Source organism: Nomascus leucogenys, chromosome 1a (assembly GCF_006542625.1).
Source record: "Nomascus leucogenys isolate Asia chromosome 1a, Asia_NLE_v1, whole genome shotgun sequence".
Lineage (NCBI taxonomy): Eukaryota > Metazoa > Chordata > Mammalia > Primates > Hylobatidae > Nomascus > Nomascus leucogenys.
Window position 1 is genome coordinate 40,580,185 of NC_044381.1, and position 15,143 is coordinate 40,595,327.

The 15,143-nt window shown below is 57.7% G+C and overlaps 1 protein-coding gene across 1 annotated transcript in view; it reads right to left on the bottom strand.

Annotated features, from left to right (window-relative positions):
• Nucleotides 1-1,247: 1,247 nt before the first annotated feature.
• Nucleotides 1,248-15,143, bottom strand: part of PHF2 (PHD finger protein 2) — a 97,475-nt gene continuing 83,579 nt past the window's right edge. Inside the window, exons 15-22 of the mRNA XM_030801879.1 lie at nt 14,306-14,484; nt 14,109-14,179; nt 12,925-13,088; nt 6,982-7,259; nt 5,829-5,924; nt 5,061-5,170; nt 3,872-4,256; nt 1,248-3,246 (exon numbers count right to left, since the gene is read on the bottom strand). Of these exons, the coding sequence (XP_030657739.1) occupies nt 3,158-3,246; nt 3,872-4,256; nt 5,061-5,170; nt 5,829-5,924; nt 6,982-7,259; nt 12,925-13,088; nt 14,109-14,179; nt 14,306-14,484 (1,372 nt within the window). The 3' untranslated portion in view covers nt 1,248-3,157. The remainder of the gene's footprint in view (nt 3,247-3,871; nt 4,257-5,060; nt 5,171-5,828; nt 5,925-6,981; nt 7,260-12,924; nt 13,089-14,108; nt 14,180-14,305; nt 14,485-15,143) is intronic.

A 15,143-nucleotide genomic window follows, 5' to 3' on the forward strand; every position in this document is an offset into this window, starting at 1 on the left:
TGCCCACAGCCCAGGGGCATCCAAAATGCCTGGTAGCCTGGGCAGCCCCAGTGTGGGTCCCAAGCATCACCTGGGGGCAGCACGGGGACCTCGCCCCATCCTGGGGAGCCCCCAGGTCCTGGAGGGGTTCCTCCTGAGGGCTCGACCACCGTGCGTGGTGGGAGCATCCCCCGGAGCACCCAGCAGGGACTGGAGGAAACAAAGCTCAGAGCGAGAAAGGACTTGCCCACGGGCCGCCTTGGGTTAGTTTCCTGTGCCACATGACAAACTGCATGGAGTGAATGACCACAGGCCTGCGGGTTGACAAAACCCCTAGAATCTTGCAGTGGTGGGTCAGACACCCAGCACGACAGAGCCCTCTGCTCAGGGTCTACTGGGGAACCTGCTTCCCGCTTCCTCAGAGTGTCGGCAGCCAGGGCCGACCCTGCTCAGTGACCTGCAAGCTGAGTGACCTTGGGTGACCCAGGGCAAACTCCTGTCTCCAGCTTCTTATCCCACTCCCAGCTCCCATCCCAGGGCAAGACCCCATGTGTGGGGGCTTGGGCCAGTCCAGCCGTCATCACACTCCTTGATTCTCAGCATCTGCACTACCCAAATGGCCTGAGGTTATTCGTGTTTCTTCAATAAACGCCAAATGGCCTGTTTATCCATGGTCCTCAACATTGTCACCAGCGCCCCCACACATGCAACCCCCCCCCAACAGACTGACCTGGGCCTCACCTGTGTCCCAGCAGCCCTGCCTGCCACGCACCACGAGCAGCGACCCCACCCCACGAGCAGCGACCCCACCCCTGCGCTTGGCACCCTCCCTGGGCTCACACCATTTGAGTGCCTCTGTCAGGCAAGGGCTGTTCCTGGTAGTTAGCTGTAATCACATCAGACTTGGGCTAGAACTGTGCAAGGGACTGAATGCTTCTGGGTGTGCATCCGTGCTGGGGTGCACATGTGTGTGCCTACTGGACTCAGCCAAACCTGGTACCCTTGAGTCCAGAAGAAGGTCCTAGAGGCTTCCCAAGGACATCCTCAGGGCTGGGACTGGCAAAGCCAGAGTCTCAAAGGCTGCTGCCACCCCTGCAGCCCCCGAGGGTCTCTTCTGTCCACTCCTGCCAGCCAGCTTGGGGTGCTGTGTGTGATTTGGCGGAGCAACCCGAAGCTTTCCAGGAGGAACGCAGGTGGCTGGAGCCTCCCCACCACCCTCGCTGCCAGGGTGAACAACTACAGTCGAGGCAGAAATGACACAGACATGGTTCTGTACAAAACCTGAAATATTTTTACTTTTTTAAAACTTTGATCTAAGTTGCCTTAGACCTCATGGACTCGATACAAGAGTAATATGAATTGGGAAATAAAACACTTTAATAGCCACGATAAACTTTGTTAGAAATGTACATGTTGCCAAAATAATAATAATAAAATTAAAAAAAAGAGAGAGAGAGAGAGAGAGAACAGCTTGATGTCCAGGTTAGATTATATAAATGCTCAACAAGGGCAGGGTAAAGGAAACTTTAAAAACACCGGTTCTGAATAAGCCTGGGGCCCCGCGAGACTCCCCCTCTCCCAGCCTCAGGCCCTAGGGACTGCATCCCTCCAAACAGGACAAGTGGGAGTGGATAAGGCCTCCACCAAGCTGCCTCTCCCCATGGACAAAACATCCAGGTAATGGGTATATAAACAAAGCTCATAAGAAATGTACAAATATAAAAAGCTACAAACATTAATAAATTACAGCATCACAAAACACGGAAACACTTCACAAGGTGCTAGTAAAATAACTGTATCCCCCAATCCCCTCATCATACAAGAAGGAAAACAAAGAGCTGGTATTAAAGTTGAAGATTCATCTTCAAAATGTGTCTGAAATAGATCTTTTGTGTACTATTTGCTTCTGTAAAGACAGAGTGTAAGGCTGCACAGACATCACTTGTTTTTCAGGCAATACCTTAGTTCTTAAAAGAAAAAAAATTATAATAATAAAAGGAAAGGAGAAGGAAAAAGCATCAGAACCCAACTGTCCATCTGACTCAGCAAAAAACTCGTATAAATGTTAATGAAGAACTCTATAGAAAGAAATTCCTAAAGATACTTTTACTCTTATAAAAAAGAAGTTATTTAAAAAGCTATTTACACGCTACATTCTATGAAAAATATGCTTCAGGAAATACATCTAAAATTAAAATACAGGATTGCCTGAGAAACAAATCCAGCCCCTCCGTGTCGATGGTGGACACACCATCCAGGTACGACCCATGCAGGCGACACCATACGCTGACACGGGAGAACAGAGAAGTGCCCACCGTAAGTCCTTGGGCCGCCTGGCCGCTGTCCCTTCCCCTGCCCTGCCAGTCCCAGGGTAGGGGTGCCTTGGCTGAGAAGTGCTTCTCTAGAGTGTGGCCAGCAGGGCAAGACGGTCCCTGCCACATGGCTTAGCCTGGGCCTCCCAGACCCCAAGATGTGGCTGAGCCCTTGCCCTTTCCTGGGGACCCCACAATGGCTCCCCTGCCCGCTAGCACACCAACCCAGCTGCCAGTCTTAGCTGCCCCCGAGAAATGCTCCTGGGCATTCAGGCCGAACACCCACCATCCTGCTGCCACCTGCCAACCAGAAAGCTCGAGGCAAATCCTTCCTCGCCTGCCGAGCACTGTCTGGACCTGGCTGAGAATCACTCAGGAAGAGAAGTGGGGACATAAACATCCCACTTGCTCCTCCTCTTTCTGTGTTCTTTGCCTTTTTTTAAGCCCCTGGAGGCTGCCAGCCTGTGGCCAGCTCTGACTCTGGGGCTGGTGAGCATTGGCTCACTCCACCTTCCTTGAAGGACTCATGCTCTCAGCAGAGCTGCAGAGGCCCTGCAATCACACCCACGCTCGGGGGGCCTGGAGGCTGTCCTTAAAGTGGAATGAGCAGTCCTCAAACTTGCAGGGCCGCTTTTCTGGGACAGGTCACTCTTAGCAACTTGAGAAAAGACGTCCATTTTCAAATCAAGAGGCCACACTGGGATCGCTCTGCAGGCTGAAGGGACAGACGCTTGTTGGGGAGATGGCAGCCGGGAAGAGGCAAGGCCCTCCCTGGTGAGGCAGCTCGGCACCCTCCTGGGAGGCAGATGTTTTCGCGGGGCTCCGGGGGTCCTGAGCGGAGCAGAAGGATCCTGGCTTTCCAAACCTTAAAGGAGTAGTTTCCCGTTCCGATGAATTTTCAAAATTTTCCCAAGCCTCTGCTTGGCGGTCGCCATGCCCTTTTTCGTACGTTTTCCTAGGGGAGTCGGGGAGGGGACACAAAAAAGGAAGGTAAGCTCGATGGCAAGGGGCGTGGCATGCCAGTGGCAGGGAGGGTCCCGCTGACACTAAGGGGCAGCCTGCAGTCCCCCATCTGTAAAATGGGCCTACGAAGCCCCAGCTCCGAGCTCCGTACCCCTCAGGAGTCCGGGATCACTGGCAAAGCCTCCGCCTCAGAGGCCGTGTCCTCAAGGGGCCCTGGCAGGTAGGATGGACATGGGCTTGGGGATGGCATTACGAGGAGGACATGAGGATGCGTGGGTGCACCCCCAGTAACAAGGCCAGGAGCCACTGCCAGCACCCCATGCTGCATCACTCAGTCTCCATAGCTGGCCAGCCCCACAGCTGGGGTGCAGGAGTGCAGGCAGATCAGGGGCTGAGCACGCCCACTGAGCAGAAGGATGAAAGCACACGTGTCCTGTACTGTGGGACACGCTCACACAAAGATGCAACCAACTTGGACCACAGCACCCTGCCACCCGAGGCCCAGGAGCCCTCCCGATGTGCTGCCCTCTACCATGGGCCGAGTCTGCATGTCTGGGGCTGCCCAGGGGGGCAGGCAGGGCAGGGGGGCTGCAGGCTCCCTCCAGCAGGCACGGTACCTTTGGCAGCGGTGTTGTTGTTTGGAGACGATGCGGAGGGCCGCCTCTGTGTGAGAAAAACCCCAGGAGCCATGGGCTGGGAGGCACGGCCAGCCTGGGCCCCGGTGAAAGCGCCAGCGGCTGTGTACTCATGGTCGGCCAGGCTGCTGCTATGCGACTCAGGCGGGGGCTCTGGTGAGCTGCCCTCCTGCGAGGCCTGGCTGCTGGCCGTGCTGGTGGAGGCCGGGGTGGTGGAGGCCGGTGTGGTGGAGGCAGGGGTGGTAGAGGCTGGCGTGGTGGAGGTGGAGGTGGTGCCGGCAGAGATGGAGGTGGAGGTGGAAGGGGAGGTGGTGTTAGGAGTCAGCTTCCTCTTGGCACTCTTTTTTTTCTTGCTTTTCTGCTCCTCCTTTGAACAAAACATGCAGGGCAGACTCAGATGCACAGCCCACTTGGGCCAACAGAGCAGGGAGCTCCCGGCATGGCCTTGCCAGGGGCCCTTGAGCACAGCAGGGCTGGGCAGCAGGGGCCTGAGCCCTGACTCTGGGCCGCTGGGGGCACAGGATGCACGGGGACAGGGTGCCAGCACCCACAGAAGCTGCCTGGCCTCCCCGTCAGTGTGAATTAACCTAGCAGTTGAGCCTGTAGGATGGCACTCCTACCCCATCACCCCACTCAGCGGCCATATACATCTCCCAGTTCTGGAAGAATATTCACTTTGATCTTAATAACTTCCTTGTGAGCCCAGATGAGGTCGGGCCTGGTTGGGAGGGTATGTGAGGCTCTAGGACCCTCCATTTCTGAGCTGGGAGGAGCTAAAGGTGGGAGATGAGATTTTTAGGAGCATGTAGAGACAGAACACCTCATTTCTCAACTGAGGACAACTCAAAAACCCCCGCGTGATGCGGGGAGGGGAAGGGGAGCTCCCTCCAAGCTGCTGTTGTACCAGAGAGCAGCCCAGCTCTGGCACGAATAGGGCTGTCCAGTGTCAGGGCCCCAGTCGTCAATTCCTAGCTCCCCCGGACCCCACATGGGGAATTTAGGGCCTGGAAGAATAGGGCACTCTCTATTCAAATGTCCCCAAGCCTGTGACCACCCCTGGCTCAGTGGGTCTGTGCATGGGGTGGAAAAACAGGTGCCTTGGGGAATCTGAGCCCACCAGGTGGGGGTAGCAGGGACCTGGCTGCCATGTGTCCTTCTCGCCCCTCCTCACCTGCTGGGACAGCTTAGCTGCAGCGGCTGCCAGCCCGGTCTCGATGGAAGCCACCCGTGTACCCTCACGCACAGGCCTGTCCTGTCTTGGCACCGATGGGCCGACCCTTGCTGTGGAAAAGAAGGGCCAGCCCCCTCAAGCTGTAGGCCACGGCCTGTCCACCCCTACTGGTTTGGGGCTACCCTGCCCCCACCCCAGCCTGTGCCCCTGGCCAGGCAGCCTGAGCACACGGCTTCCTGGCTGTGAAGCCGCCTCACAATAGGGCAGGGTCAGCTGCCCCACCCAAGGGGGAAGATGCCACAGTGGGGTCTGCATGGGGCAGAGCCCAGGAGGCCCAGCAACATCAGAGAGGCTGGGCAGGTGGGTGAGGGTAATGTGGAAGGTGGACAAGGCCTCACCCCACTGGCTGCCCCAGCAGGTGTCCCTCAGCCACCACCAAGTGGGTGCCTCCAGTACAAAGATGACCCTCACAGAGCTGCCCATTGAGGAAGAAACCAGAGAGCAGCCGGCCAGAGGAGTGAGGGCTTTTGAGTTGGGGCTGTATAGAAGCACATCTGGGCTCCCAGGCCCCCAGAAGCAAAGCAGAAGTGAAGCCCGCGGCATTCCTGCAAGCAGCCGACCATCCCCAGTGGGACAGGCTGCCCAGCCCTCAGGATAGGACAGGTGCACAGCTGAGCCCACATTCTCAGGGGCTGCAGGGACCACAGACAAAGTCACAGCTTCCACACTGCGTGTCGGGTGGACCACCTACCCCTGTTCCAGCACTACCTGTTGGGCTGTAGGGAGCGTCGTCTGAGCCTTTCCTTTTCTTCGACCTGGACTTGAAGATGGGGTTGTCTTCGTCTGACTCCAGTGAGGGGTAAACTAGAGGGAGGCAGAGGGAAGGCGGGGCCCGCTGAGTGCAGGGCAGGTCCACGAAGGAGGAGGGCGGGGGAGTACAGGTGGCCGCAGACCTTCCTCACCAGCAACCCCAGGGCCTATGCTAAGGCCTGCCACGCTGTGTCACTGTCGGCTGTGATGGAAGCTGCCCATGGTGAGGACGCCCCAGGCATGGGCACAGGTGCCCCAGAGATTATCCAGAGGGGCAGGGACTCTCCAGACAAGAAAGCGCCTGCATCTGCCTGCCCAGCCTCATCTGTGCAGCCTAGCCCCGGTGCCTGCAAGCCCCTGGCCTCTAAAGGCTGCCTTCCGTACATCTGTTCATGGAGCTTGAGATCCCCAGAGGCCCCACCTGGAGGAAGCTACAGTAGAGAGTGGGGGACCAGGGAAGGATGGGACCCCACAATCAAACTAGGGCATCTCAGCTCCTGCAAGAGAAACACTTTGAGGCTCCAGGAAAGGTTCTGTTTGGTGAAAAGTCTCTGTTGCTATGAAAAAGGAAAACGTCTAACGTCCATGGAGGGTGGGCTCTGACAGCCCCCTCCCTGCCTGGCAGGTCTTGGTGGAGGGGACACTGTAGGACACGACCTGTGGCTGGTGGGAGCTGCCCCAACACGGTGAGGCGGTGACCCTGTGACCCTCAAAAGCCAAGTGCCACCCTGCACTCACTGCAGGTTGTGGTCCTTCAACCTCCGAGGCCTGTCGAGGAATGCCCAGGACCCAAGGTTCAGGAAAGGCAAGATAGCGCCTGGCGCCACACACCTCCACAGAGCCCAGAAAACAGGAGTTCACTTTGCTGTCATTCTGTTTGTCAAACTAGAGTAGGCCCCACCACGAAGCCCAAGCCTGTCCACCAGATGTGGGCCCCGGCCAGTCTCGCTCACAGGAGGGTCTCCCGGGACAGCAGTCAGAGGCCGAGGGTTTTGCTGAGCTGAGGCCTGCTGTAACTTGGAGAGCTGCATGTTTACGCTACTGTCTCCATTCTCAGCCAGGCCTTCTAGGGCTGAGCGTAGGCCTTGCCCCATGCAGGAGTGACACTCACCGTAGTCTGAGTCCTTGAAGCAGGCATCCAGGTGGTCCTGCTCTTCCTCGTAGTCGTCCAGGTCCACACTGTTCTTGGCAGCCCTCTTCAGCAGTCGTTTGCCTGCACTCTTGCCACTGCCACCCCCATTCTTCCGGGCACCATGGGCAGCCAGTGAGCTCCCCTTGGCCTGGCCAGCGCCCCACGTGGTCTGCAGGCAGGAGTCGGAGGCCTGCAGGTTGGCCATGGACAGCATTCCCTGAATGGCTTCCTGTGTGCTGGGGGAGGCCGGGGGCTGGCTAGGGGCACAGAGAGACAGGCACTCAGCCCAGTGCTCTTGGCCTGCAGCCCAGGCACTTAGACAACAGCCTATGGCCTGCACGAACTCCTGCACAAACTCCTGGCCCGGGTGGCAGGCAGAGGGCGTGGAGCAGAGAGGGTGGCAGTGAGCTGATGAATTCTCCCTTGGAAGAGGCCAGCCATTCCCCTCATCCAGCTCTGCTCATCCACCCATACGCCACAGGGAGGGCTGGAGGCCTGGAGACAGAGATGGGCATGGAGAGGAGACGGAAGACAGCAGATGGGAAGGAGGGTCCAGACCCTCATATGGTCACGCACTGGTCTCTCACACCTTAAAGCCAGCAAGCCGACTCAGTGACCTCCCTCCTGCACCCCAGCCACTCTGTGTACCCCCTCGGTCCACCCTGTGCCCCTCTCCCAACTACAGAACTAGCCCTGGGCATTCCTTACCCCACTTTGTAGGGAACCTTCCCACGTGTCACCGTGACATGGGGCAGCGCAGCCCACTCCCTCCCATGGCACACGCTTTCCCCAGTGACCTGCAACTTCTCTCCACACCCACACCTGTACCCGCACCTGCATCTACACCTATACCTACCCTCACACCTGCACCTGCATCTACACCTGTGCTTACACCTACACCCATACATGCATCTACACCTGTACCTACTCCTATACCCATACCTGCATCTACACCTGTACCTCCAACCACACCTGCATCTACACCTGTACCTACCTCCACCCCTGCACCTGCATTTACACCTGTGCCTACCTCCACCCCCGCAACTGTATCTACACCTGTACCTACCCCCACCCCCACACCTGCACCTACACCTGTGCCTACACCCATACCCACACCTCCATCTACACTGGTGCCTACACCTACACCTGTACCTGCATCTACACCTATACCTTCCCCCACACCTGCACCCACACCTGCATCTACACCTGTATCTACACCCATACCTGCATGTACACCTGTGCCTATTCCCACATTCACACCTGCATCTATACCTGTGCCTACTCCCACACCCACACCTGCATCTACACCTGTACCTACTCCCACATCCACACCTGCATCTGCACCTGTACCTACTCCCACACCCACACCTGCATCTACACCTGTGCCTATTCCCACACACCTGCATCTATACCTGTGCCTACTCCCACCCCACCTGCATCACCTGTCCTACTCCCACACCCACACCTGCATCCACCACCTCTCCCCCCCCACCCCACACCTGCATCTCACCTGTGCCTACTCCCACACCCACATCTGCATCTACACCTGTGCCATTCCCACACCCACACCTGCATCTACACCTGTGCCATTCCACACCCACACTGCATCTACACCTGTGCCTACTTCCACACCCACATCTGCATCTACACCTGTGCCTACTTCCACACCCACACCTGCATCTACACCTGTGCCTACTTCCACACCCACATCTGCATCTACACCTGTGCCTACTGCCACACCCACATCTGCATCTACACCTGTGCCATTCCCACACCCACACCTGCATCTACACCTGTGCCTACTTCCACACCCACATCTGCATCTACACCTGTGCCTACTGCCACACCCACATCTGCATCTACACCTGTGCCTACTCCCACACTCACACCTGCATCTACACCTGAGCCTACTTCCACACCCACATCTGCATCTACACCTGTGCCTACTCCCACACCTACATCCACACCTGCATCTGCACCTACCCCCACACATGCACCCCCCCTGCATCTACACCTGCACCTACCCCCCACCCTGCAGCCCCACCTGCATCTACACCTGCACCTACCTCCACCCTGCACCCCCACCTGCATCTACACCTGCACCTACCCCCACACCTGCATGCACCTGCACAAAGACCTGCAGCTGCATCTGCACCTGAACAGGCATAGCTGCACCTCAGCTCAGCCCAAGTTCACCCACTTCTGGCAGGCTCCACACAGACTCCCAGGCTTTCTCTTTGTCCTGTCCCCACCCCTGCTGCCCTCAGCTTCAGATGGCCCCTCCCATAGCGCCCAGCCTGTCTCTCATCCGCATCCTCCTCCTCTGCCCCATGCCTATGCACACACCTCCCCCTGTCTACACTGGCTCCCCTCCTTCCAGAAGAAGCTTCTGAGACAGCCGGTGTGTGATCAGCCTGTCTAGGCTCATAGAGTGGTGAGATGGGGTGACCACTGTCATCCCACAGAACCAGGGGCTTGGTGCTGCTGGACAGCAAGGACCCCCAAGGCCAAGTCCTGGGCTCCTTGGGGACCTCCCTGCCAGGCCCTCCCATGGGATCCAGCCTTGGCCTCTTCATAGGGCCCTGCCCCACCGCCCACAACCCCCTGCAGCCAGGACCCTCACCTGTGCACCAGAACTACCTGGGAAGCTTTACAAATGTCAAGGCCCAGGCCCCACCTGGAAACTCTGAGTCAGGGGCCTGCCCTGGGCTCCAGATGCTGTATGTAGCCAGGACAGGTGTCCCAGGTTTCCCCACCACTCACGCGGTCCAGCCCAGCAGGTACACCCTGCAACGTCCCTTTCTAGGCCTCACCCTTGCCCACTTCCCTGTGGCCCAAACCTGGCCCCAGGACAAGGCAGCCCACCCCACCTTACAGGGGAGGCCCAGCCACACCTGTCACTGCATATAGCCACTCCTGGGCCCATACTTGGGGCACACGGGGTGCCTGCTGTCCTCTCCCTCTGCTCCCTGGACCTGCCCCTTCAGGACTCCTGCATCAGCATCACTGTCTCTCGAGCTGCCCATCCCCTCTCCACCAGTTCCCAGAAGCACTGGAGGCACTTTCATTAAACCATTCAAATGAGAGGGGCTGGGAAGCCTGTGACTGTGAGCACACCCAGGTACTGTATGGGGGCTTGTATACCCAGAACCCCTTGCCAGAGACAGCACACATGAGACAAGAAGGAAGAGGCCAATACAGTGGCAGGCGGGCCACCCAGCTCTGCATGCCTGTGCCCACCTCTGTTACCAGAGGGAGACTGAGGCACCTGGGGCAGCGGCCCCACCAGGACAAGTCCTGGTTCAGAAGCAAGAGGGCTCCCAGGACTGAGGCTCTGCTACAGCAGGACAGGGAGAGGAAGCTGCCACAGGGAGCCCAGACACAGAGGGAGTCATAGGGCTGATGAGGCAACTTGGACAAAAGCTACCCATGCTGGACAGCGCTGAGGCCCGAACCCACTGCTTTCTGAGGGTCTGGCAGACTCAGGGGGATGCCCAGTGCCGGGGCAGGCGCCCTCACTGCAGCCCTCACCAATGCCACCTCCCAGGCCCTGTCTGAGACACACTGGACTGCGTTGCATTTTGGGTTTCACAGGAACTGAACAGGATTGAGGTTTGAAAGCCACAACAATGGGAAAACCAAGCATGGTCAGCCTCAAGCACTCCTCAGAAGGCACTGCCGGGAGCTGCCCCCACAGTGCCAGGACCACACTGCCCCTGCCACACAAGCTGCAGCGCTGAAGGCCTGCCTAAGTCAGCGCAGTCACTTCTGCCCTCACTGACATCTCCGCAGGAACAGGCTCTCCCAGCCCCAGCTCAGGAGACAGCCAGAGCACACAGCTTGCCCTGCAGCCTCTGGCAGGCCCTGCCCTGACCCCTCAACTGGCCTGCAAGGCCCAGACAGACTGGAGGGTGGGGGCCTGCACCTAGCCACGGGGGGCTGGGGGTTGGCCAGGGACACCCACTAAGAGGGTCCACGCCATGCCATCTGGGCAACCCAAGAGGGTGAGGGCTACATGCCCGGGTCCCGCAGGGTTGCTGGTGAATCAATGAGCAACGTCTAACTAGTCGGCATGGAAAATAATACTTTTAATCCACCAATTATCATACTCAAATCCTCTCCTTTTCCCCCAGCAGTAAACACTGAGCAAACTATCCACGATAAATTAACATATTTTCCTCCATTTTCTTCAGCAGTTTTTTCCAAGCAGCCGATACTTAAAACAGAGCAAATGGACCATCAAAAACTGACCTACGCTCCAAATGGGAGACTTTGGGAGAGGAACTGCCTGCAGCAGGCTGAGGGGGGCCGGCGGCCTCAGTGGCCCCTAGCAGGCACATGTGCACGTGCACACTGCCCCGAGGCACGGGCTAGTTGTGCGGGGCGGGGAAGCTCTGGGTCTTTTGTTATCAGTGTGTCCATGGATGGGTTGCACCACTCCCGGGCTCAGATTCACAGCCAGGAGCCCAGGACACAGCACCTCCTCACAGACTTGAGTACAAAACCCTCCCCACCTCTGTCCCCATCTCCATGCCCCCTGCAAGTCCCAGGTGCCCACAACAAAGCACCTGGTGGCCCCCGGGCTCTTGGCCCTGTCTGCCCTCATCTTGGGTGGCCTCAGACACCCCTCACCCCCAGGGCCCCCAGGCCTCTCCATGGACCTTGGGAGGGGCCTAGGGTGTTTAGGGGCCTCTCCTGCCCCTGAGGCCTGTCACTGAGGTGTCGGCTAGTGCATACTTCTTCCCAGAAGACAGGCATCCCCCAAAGAGCTGTGTGAAGCACCACAGCCTCCGATAGGGAGGAGGAGCTCACAGCCAGGCTTCACCCCCAGCCACAAGCACATCTCTGCAGCAAGGGGCTTAACATGGACAGGAACCACCTAGTGCCAAGCAGGAAATCTGTCCCCTAAGGCGCTGTGGAAGCCTCCCGTCATGCTTCACTCCCATTAAAATAAAAGCACCTTACAGCTGGCTTTCTGATCAATATTACATGAACATAATACTGCATGTAAAACAGTAAATGTAAAATGTAAAATGCGGCCAACTGATTTAGCAAGAGCTCTTTTCAATCAAGCCCTTAATCTACCTTGCCCAAGCCCCCCATCTGTCTAAAAGCAGGCCTGCCCTGCAGCCTCCACCTGCTCACTGAACAAGCTCGGGGCTGTGTGGAGCAGTTAGCAGCACGGCCCTGGGTTGCCCATGGATTCTGGAAACCACAGAGTCTCTGAGGCACATCTTGCGAACTGAGCAGGACCCAAGCACGGGCTCCATCTTCCTCAATCCAAGTCACTGCTGGACAAGGGACCAGCCGCACACATCCAGATATCACTGCCCAGCACTAGTCAACCCTCCAGGACCCCCAAGCTCAGGTTCTGCAATCAGGCAGATGGAGATTCTGGGCCTGTCTCTGCTGCTTCCTAGCAGTGTGGCCATGTGCAAGTTTAAGCTCTCAGAGCCTCGGTTTCCCGATCTGTGCAATGGGAATCTACAGCTGTCAAGAAGACCAGGAGGGCTGTGCTCCCCATGGCCGCTGCAGCCCCCGACATGGGCCCAGCGGCACCATGGAGGGGGCTACACCTCTGCCCCCTGGGTTACCTGTCTGTAGTACATGTGGAAATTCCATAAGATTTCCACGTGAAAAAAACAACAGTCTCGGCACATAAAATTGAAAACCTGTGGTTCTGAGAGAATTTACCCAAAAAATAAAAAGAAAAAGAAGCCCTTGATTGAAAGCAAAGCCCCAGTGGGACGAACCAGTCCAGCATCTGTACCCTGAGGTGTGCCCTTCTGCCTAGGCCCAGGGGCGGCTCAGCACTGGCTCCAGCTGTGCGTCTACCTCGCAGGCTCCCACCATCGTGGCCGAGGGCCAGCCCTGGGCCTGCCTGGTCCCCGCTCTTGGGTGCTGCCGGGTGGTGGGGCCCACCTGCTGGGGTTGTACTCCAGGGCGCCGACCTCCTCACTGGCCTGCAGCAGGTCCAAGATGCCGGCTGCCGAGCTCCCACTCTCCTTCTTGACTCTGGCATTGCGGCTGGGCTTGGTGTCCGTGTCGATGTGCAGCGAACCCTCATCCGAGGAGTCATCACTCTGCTGCACGAGGGACAGGGCTTCAGTCAGGGGAGGGTCTGGCCACCGAAGTGGCCTGGAAGTTGGGAGGGGGATACTTTTTCCCTTCAGGGACTAAACTAGGTTTTTTAACGTTTTTATTTATTTTATTTTTATTTTTATTTATTTATTTTTGAGATGGAGTCTCGCTCTGTCACCCAGGCTGGAGTGCAGTGGCGCGATATTGGCTCACTGCAAGCTCCGCCTCCCGGGTTCACGCCATTCTCCTGCCTCAGCCTCCCAAGTAGCTGGGACTACAGGTGCCCGCCACCACGATCGGCTAATTTTTTGTATTTTCAGTAGAGACGGGGTTTCACCATGTTAGCCAGGATGGTCTCGATCTCCTGACCTTGTGATCCACCCACCTCAGCCTCCCAAAGTGCTGGGATTACAGGCGTGAGCCACTGCGCCCAGTCAGTTTTGTAACGTTTTTAAAGAGCTGCTGCCCTTCTAATAAACACTGCTGGGGTCAGACAAAGGCCCCTGGAGCCGACGGGCTGGATGGCCGACACACGGACACACGGGGCAGATGTGGGTGCCAGAGCTCTCTCAGAACCACAAAGGACCAAATTGTCTTCACACTGTGCACCATATTCACAGAGGAACTCTGGTTCAAAGGAACCCTTACACGAGACAGCCCCAGTGTGTAATACATGTAAAGAGACACCGCCATGGTTGGAAGGAGAGGTGGGGGCAGGGCCTGCAGCCCCACAGGGACCTCAGGCTGGAGGAAAGCAGTTAATACACTAGATCCCGATAACCTCCCCTGGCAGGAGGCTCAGTGGGGACACACCCCTCGCACGCCCAGGCAGAGATGACCACTGTGTCTCAGAGTTGGATGTGACCTTAGAACACTCATGAAAGGGTGGGGTGAGGGTAAGGGGCCCCTTCGCCATCTCATGCAGAAACACCCCCAGAGACCGCCCTGGAGTCACTCAAACCATGGCCTTGGGGACTGCCCAGAGATGCCCCCCGAGACCAAGGGGGGCCCGTAAGGCAGCTCACCTTGTACGCTGCCGAGTCCAGCTTTGGCTTCATGACAGGCGTGGGCAGCACAGCCTTCTTATCCAACAAGACTGAAAGCACAGCAGATGGGAGTCCAGCGGGAGGCCTTGTGGGGAGCCAGCCACCCCAGGAAGACCTCTCAGGGGCGGGACGGGCCTCTCCCACACCCCTCCCCCAACACCCCCTCCCAAACTCACAGGACAAGTCCCTTTTCGGGGCATTTTTCTTCCTCCTGATGGGAAACTCGTCGATCTTGAGCTCACCGTCGTCCGACACGTACTCATACTCATCCCGCACGGGCTTGGGCTTGTCCTCCTTGAAGTTCTGCAAGGCCCCGAACACACCAGGGCTTGTCGGGGGCCTGAGAGCCTTGGAGCTAGGGCAGAAGCGAGTGGGTCAGCAGCATCCACATAGCCCCATGGCCAGCGGACAGGTGGGACCTCCCAAGGGGTCCCCTGCCAGGGCCACGGCACGATGGCCTCCAGGAGGCAGGTGACATTGCCACCATTTGAATTTCCATCCGAAGAAGCCTCAGGCCCAGTTGAGATGGGAGGAGGGTAGAGGGCCCAAGCCTCTGCAGACAGGAGGCCAGGCTGGGCCTTCAGTCCCTACTGTGGGAAGCTATCTGCCCACAGGAGGGGACACTCCCCAACCCAATGGCCTCCTACCCAATGCTGTGCCTCCCCACACACCACATTCAGGCAGAGAGAGCCCTTCCCCAGGCAGTTTAGATGCTCATGACGGTGACCCCCAACTGTCCCAAGGCCACTGGGCAAGCTTAAGCCCTGCCTTGGGCCTGCCTAGGAATCCTGGCACATGCTGAATTGGCCTTTAACAGGAAAAGGATCCAAGTTTCCTGGTTTTTTTCTCCATAGCTATGCTGGAAAAATAAACTCAGCGCCAGGGCTACAGGATAGATGTAACAGTCTAAGAAACTGTGTGTAATTTGTCTCCCTGCCCAGGTGAAGGAGGACTACTTCAGAGCTTGGCCTGCAAGCAGCTCCAGCCTTTGCCTTCCCAGGGGTTTGAGGACAG